The sequence below is a fragment of the Biomphalaria glabrata genome, chromosome 2 (genome assembly GCF_947242115.1).
Source record: "Biomphalaria glabrata chromosome 2, xgBioGlab47.1, whole genome shotgun sequence".
Lineage (NCBI taxonomy): Eukaryota > Metazoa > Mollusca > Gastropoda > Planorbidae > Biomphalaria > Biomphalaria glabrata.
The window spans coordinates 45442654-45449336 of record NC_074712.1 but is presented as its reverse complement, the minus strand read 5'-3'; the positions used below and the strand labels follow the sequence as shown (position 1 = coordinate 45449336).

The window sequence follows — 6683 nt, the reverse complement described above, 5'->3', positions numbered from 1 at the left end:
TAAGAACAAAATTGTTTGTTTGAATGAATTTTAATTCTATACATATTTTTTTTTAATTTGGCGCTATTGGATGACGAGTTAGGCGATTACTGACAGATATAAAGCGACAAAATTTTTTTTTTTAAATTATATAAACAACATATACAAAGTAAAATGGTGATTTTCAGAAATGTTCAATTTTAAAAAAATGGACAATTGTGTTTTTAGTAGATAAATTGAGGTGTAAAATTTCATTTGATCTGCATGGGCACTACGTCGGATGGCCCAGTTTCCTGTAAGAGCACTACGGAAGGGGTTGTCCTTCCTGCTCTGAAACACATTGGAGTTCATCTCAGGATGTGAGACGGATAGCAGCTAAGGCTTCCTAACGCTTTCACCATTGGAATCTGCGCTTCATCATCAGCGTATACGATAGTAAGACGAGACCGCACTACAAAGAGCGATGTTCTTGCGAATGCCGGTATGGACAGTGTAGAGAGACTGCTTATGGTTCAACAACTACGCTACACTGGGCAGGGCTTCAGCTTGTGTTTTAACTGACATAGCGAAGTGAGCACCTGGAAGCAGGAGGCTTCCAAACGAGAGAGCTGGAGATCTCTTTGGCCTACAAATGCCCCCTGGGATATACATTTGAAACCAAATGGGAATCTACTGCCGAGGCCAGGCAAAGACAGCGAAAGGTTAAGCTGCGGAGGATGTGTATAATCTAGATAATAGACAATCACAGCTTTGACTGCGTAGCCACCTGAAATACAGCACTCCTTCATTCTTCGAACAAAACTGTTATCAAAGTAGAGGTGACAGGTTTACGCAGCCATAAAGACAACATTTTACATAGGTCTGTGGTTTGTAACTTTTTTTTTTATAGTGTTGTTGGAGTAGTCTCCCCTGATCTTTGTTTTTGTTTTGGTTTTTAGTTCAGTCCTAAAACGACAGCTTCGGCAGCTAAAGTAGATCTAGTCTAGATCTAGTTTTAGATCTATATTCGTTCAATAGATCTAGATCTATTTAACTAGTTAGTTAAGTTAGACATATAATAATATAGATCTATCTATTTATAATTTGTTTTAATTTTTAGCATTTCACTATGACATAGAATCTAGAATCTATACTGACTATACTAACTACATGACTAACAATTGAATAACATGATCTAGATCTAGACTATTCTAGACGTCTAGATCTAGATTCTAGATCTATTGATCTATGACTATTATCATCTATCTATATTATTAGTATATTATTATATAGACTAATTGAGTAATTGAGATTCTAGTAGACTAAGTATTTCTAGTCGATCTATCATCTTATCATCTACTGACAGTACTGATCTAGTGACTTCTAGTCAATCTAGTATAAGTATAGATTACTATAGATCTACTAGATTCTAGATCTATCTAGCTAACTCAGCTAAGACTAATTTAATATAATAGTATAGAGTTTACTAGACTCTACTGTAGGTATAGATTGACTAGATTTGACTATTAGAGTAGAGATCTAGATAATGTAGTCCTAGATCTACTCATCTCTAGATCTAGATTATTCTAGATATAATAGCTATAATAAAAAAACAGAAATGGAATAGTCAAAGTGGTTTGAGTGCTGGCACAAGTCCCAAAAAGCCTGTGGCAGGCCTGAGTAAGCTATAATAGCACAGTGAGTGACAGTGCAGGACAGGCCACTGTCCTGTGGGCTCATATTTCTCACGCCACTCACGGCTATGTCCAAATTTCGATTCATGGTGCCCCTGCTGCAGGGAAAAAGAGGAAACTGTGCCTCATATTCTGTTTGACTGCCCCAGACTTGCTGATCTCCCTCTCGACAGGTCTGGGAAACCAAAAATTCTCGACCTGTATGGTGACATGTATGCATTATGCAAGACAGCAGGATTTCTGCCCAGGGCTTTTGCACTCACTCAAATGGAGTTTGATGATGATGAAGATCTAGATTGACTAGACAGACTATAGATTCTAGATGATAGACCTAAATCTCAAGAAAACATTAAGAAACTGAAACAGACACAAAATAGAGCAGTGAGATTTATAACAAACGAATCTTCACATTTTAGACTAACACTTTTAGTAAAATTACTAAATTTAGAAAGCCTTCAGGATAGAAGACTTAAAAGTAAAGTAGCAATTATACATAAAACACTGAACCATAATCTTCATATACAAAAACAAAATTTAATAAAATACTCAGAAAGACTCAAAGATAAAGGCACACTCCACGTTCCATATGCTAGGATAAATTTGTACAAATGCTCCTTTTTCCCTAGAACTATTAGAGCATGGAATGGGTTGCCTGAGCTAGCCAGGAAAACCAGTGACCTGGCAGAATTTAGGTCATTGGTTAATATGCATGACTAAATGCATGACGCGTAGAACGTAATCATCTTCTTTTTTGAAGTAACGTCTGTATTATAAAAGATAAGAATCTAGTTAACTTTGTAGACTCTAAGAATTACTAGATTATGTAGATATCTAATTAATCTAGATGATTGTAGAATGTAGATCTATCTATTAGCCAATTATTTGTTAAAGATCTAATTAGAATTAGATCCACTATTCTAGTTACCTACTAGATCTATTTAAATTATAGATCTCAGATGATATATTCTAGAGTTAAACCTAGATCTAGTAAGGCTAGTATCAGAATTAGAGTTTTAAGATATAGATCTAGATATTCGAGTCAAATAATATCAATATTATTAAACTCAATTAAAGAGTCTAGAAGAAGAGTCTTATAGCCATTCTAGAATATTAATAATGGTAATTTCAAATAATACACCGAATTGCGGAAATTTCCTTAATGATACTGTTGCTTTGACAATGACTTAAGCTTGCTTTCTTTTCTTTTTAGGCTAGATAAAACCAAAAAAAAATGCATCGAGCATATTTCCCAACACTCATAACTGTGAAATGGTTGAAAGATCTAATTTCTCAGACAGGAGTTTTGTCGAAATATAGAATTCTTGATGCTTCATGGCATCTGCCTAGTGCTAAAAGAGATGCTATAAAAGAGTTTAAAGAAGTGCATATCCCTGGAGCTCAATTTTTCGATGTTGATGAGTGTGCTGACAAATCTAGAAACTTGCCTCACATGATTCCCTCTGTAAAAGTGTTTGAGGAGTATGTAAACAACTTAGGAATCAACAATGATACTCATGTGATTGTTTATGATAACAATGCCCAGTTTCCATTGTTTTCTGCTCAGCGGGTTTGGATGACTTTTCGTTCATTTGGTCATGAGAAGGTGTCCATTCTAGAAGGAGGTCTGCCAAAATGGATAGCAGAAAATGGCCCTGTCACTGAGAAAATAGAAACTGTACCAATAGGGCAATACAAAAGTAACTTTAATAGTAACCTTATAAAACAAATGGCAGATATTATGAACAATTTGAAGAATTCTGAATTTCAACTTGTTGATGCTCGTCCAGAAGGCAGATTTAAAGGGATAGCTCCTGAGCCCAGAGACGGTAGGTCTTTAAACACATTCTTTTCCTTTCAGTTAATTAATTAAAGTTCAATAAGAATTATTAATTACAATAACTTCTTTAGGGGCTAAAGAATGTCAAATACATATTTTGCTATTTAAAATGAAAATCATTTTAAATTTTAGGTATGAAGATTTTGCATGAAATTTATTTGGAACTATATGTGCACTTTTTATTTTATTTATACACATATAATTATATTCTATCTATATCTGTAATCATATTAGCATATTATGCATCATAATACTTAAGGAAGGCATTTAATTGAAATGTATTTTTATAACATAAAATAGTTATTTAATTTAATGTAAATACATTTACGATAATCTCCCCCCAAAAAACAAACAAAACATTACTTTTTGAATATATTAAATGTTATTCAATATTTGAATTTCTGTATGTCTTAGATACAAAACCAGGTTGCATTCCAAAGTCTGTTAATATTCCATTTATGAATACCATGAATCTCAATGATCGAACCATGAAAAGTCCAGAGGAATTGAGGCAACTGTTTCAATCTGCTGGAGTGGATTTGGATAAACCTGTTGTGTTTACTTGTGGTTCAGGTTAGTTCAAGCTTTATAAGAAATTACTAGCTTGGTGATCTGAAGTTGCTATGTTCATGGTGTGGAAATCATCCTTTCTTGTTCTAATACCTTCTAGAAGCACCATTACAATGTCTTCCCTCCTTGAAACAAAATAGCTGCATCTAGTAGAGTTAGTTTTCGTTCTTGAATTCAACTATAGAAAAAAACAACAACAGATAAACTCCCCATTAAATGTCTGAAATAATCATATCATAAAAAGTTCCTACTTGTGAACTTACTACTTGAATTTTTTATATTTTTTTTTTTTTTGCAAAATTAAAACCTGCATTTGAAACTTTCAGGTTTAATGAATCATACTTTCATTTTAAGTAAAAATTTAAATTATATTTATATCAGTTTTACTTTCTCATTAAACAGGTTACTTTTTTATAGAATTCAGTTGTGACTTTTGTTTTGTTTTTATGTTCTGTTTTTAAATATTATTTGTGATGTGGATAGTTATTTTTTGATGATCCATTTTTAAAACATTATAAAATTGTTCTTTTCCAATAGGTACTACAGCATGTGTCCTTGCATTGGCTTCCTACCTATTAGGCAAAGAAAACTTTGCTATCTATGATGGTTCCTGGACAGAATGGTACCGTGATGCTCCACCAGAGTTGAAGCTTAATGTCCCTCAGTAATATTTCTGTGTCCAATGGTTGTCATTAATGATAAGGTGTTTTATACTTCTATAGCTTGGAAAACTTCATTGAGTGTTTGGCTTATCCTCTTTGACACTTTTGAATAAAATACTTTTTGTTTTAAAAATATCTAACACATTCTGAGTAGATTCAGTTCTCAGAAGGTTCTTAGGCTTATCCAAAGTTAAGTTCATGTGTTATTATTATTTTTAAATTGTTTGGCCACCAAAGCAGTTGAGTTCAACATTAGTTATCTGTTGGGCTTTAAGTGGCAAATTGGCTACTTGTTGCAAAAGGTGTAGTTAAATTGGTGGGTTGACTTATTTGAAAAATGAACAAATGTTTTAAGCTTTACAATTTCTATTTCTAGTCAAAACTTTTATTTTATTTGTAGCTGTATAAACTTCATATTTTGTACAAAGTTGTTCTTTTTATATTTGTAATTGTTGATGTTACCAGTACACTGAAATGAGTGAGGATGAAAGTCTTAACATAATGGTAGTGTTTCAAATAAAGTTTTTTTCCAAAGCATGTTAAAACTTTGACTTCTTTTGTAAAGTTTGAGCTCCTGAAATTTTACATCTCAATTAAATTTTTTTAATACATTTATATATTAAATTTTGTTGTCAAGTTGTAAAATTAATGTTGTTTTTTTTTGTGTTTCACATTATGATAAGCTTGTTATTTAAAAAGAAGATTCAATAGTTTATCAATAAATGACTTAAATAGTTCTCTCTCTTTTTTTTAAATTGCAGTAACTTCCAATACATTACATTTTGAGGGCAATGGTCGCAATACAAAGATCTAGAAGCACTGATTTTCATGTAAAAAACAGAAATTTCCTCTTTGTTTACATTAAATTTTTTTTTTAGATTTGGTGTACATTATTTAAGAAATTCAATACAACAAAATAGAAAAAGAAGAGAAAATGATATAGAAAAATCTGGGGACACCCTAAAAATAAATAAATAAATGATTGGGAGATAAATGGACAAAATAAACAATGTCAAGGACATCATATAGTCTGATCACTGTACACCAGAAACACTAAAACAATGTCAAGGACATCATATAGTCTGATCACTGTACACCAGAAACACTAAAACAATGTCAAGGACATCATATAGTCTGATCACTGTACACCAGAAACACTAAAACAATGTCAAGGACATCATATAGTCTGATCACTGTACACCAGAAACACTAAAACAACTACAATGTTTAAAGTAATCTGCCATAGATAGAAATAATGGATAGAATTAATTGATGTCAATTTTAAAAGTGTTAAAATCCATTGACAGTACAGAGTGCATACCACAAGACCATTTAAACTCAACCTCTATCTCAGTGGGTCAATGGTACATGATAGCAAATCTTGCTTTGTTTCAATAAAGACTTTGTAGAATTGGGTCAATGGTACATGATAGCAAATCTTGCTTTGTTTCAATGAAGACTTTGTAGAATTGAGTCAATAGTACATGATAGCAAATCTTGCTTTGTTTCAATGAAGACTTTGTAGAATTGGGTCAATGGTACATGATAGCAAATCTTGCTTTGTTTCAATGAAGACTTTGTAGAATTGGGTCAATGGTACATGATAGCAAATCTTGCTTTGTTTCAATGAAGACTTTGTAGAATTCTAATGGAACTTAAGTAGTAGTGATGAAATCATCGAGGAGAAAAAACATAAAATCATCAAGAAATGAATTTAATGAAATTTAAGTTAAGAAAATAAAGATAAATTAGATGCAGATAATTTTCCTTTCCTATTGTATTCTATCTATCAGTCAATATTATATGATTTAATTCCTCATGTTGATGAGGCTCTCTCTCTCTCTCTCTCTCTCCCCCCTTATCCCCTTCCCATTCCCCATCCTTCACCTTACTGGAACTGTTTTCTCCACATGAAAAGCAAGTAGCAGCAGGGGCGGATTCAAGTATGTTGAGGCCCCAGGG

The 6683-nt window shown here is 32.6% G+C and overlaps 1 protein-coding gene across 2 annotated transcripts; it reads left to right on the top strand.

Annotated features, from left to right (window-relative positions):
- The first annotated feature begins 871 nt into the window (after nt 1–871).
- On the top strand, nt 872–5258 carry LOC106056061 (3-mercaptopyruvate sulfurtransferase-like). 2 transcript variants are annotated; one of them, XM_056020836.1, is made up of 4 exons: nt 872–950; nt 2863–3478; nt 3904–4062; nt 4597–5258. In XM_056020836.1, the coding sequence occupies exons 2-4, from the start codon at nt 2884–2886 to the stop codon at nt 4725–4727; spliced, it is 885 nt and encodes a 294-aa protein (XP_055876811.1). In that variant the 5' UTR covers nt 872–950; nt 2863–2883; the 3' UTR covers nt 4728–5258. The 2 variants fall into 2 exon arrangements, with proteins under 2 accessions (XP_055876811.1, XP_013068088.2); XM_013212634.2 differs by having other exon boundaries at nt 893–1015.
- Nucleotides 5259–6683: the final 1425 nt, after the last annotated feature.

Coding starts and splice junctions, on each gene's coding strand:
- LOC106056061 (XM_056020836.1), top strand. CDS start 2,884: ATGCATCGAGCATATTTCCCAACACTCATAACTGTGAAATGGTTGAAA. Junction 3,479..3,903: donor AGCTCCTGAGCCCAGAGACG/GTAGGTCTTTAA, acceptor TGTATGTCTTAG/ATACAAAACCAGGTTGCATT. Junction 4,063..4,596: donor TGTGTTTACTTGTGGTTCAG/GTTAGTTCAAGC, acceptor CTTTTCCAATAG/GTACTACAGCATGTGTCCTT.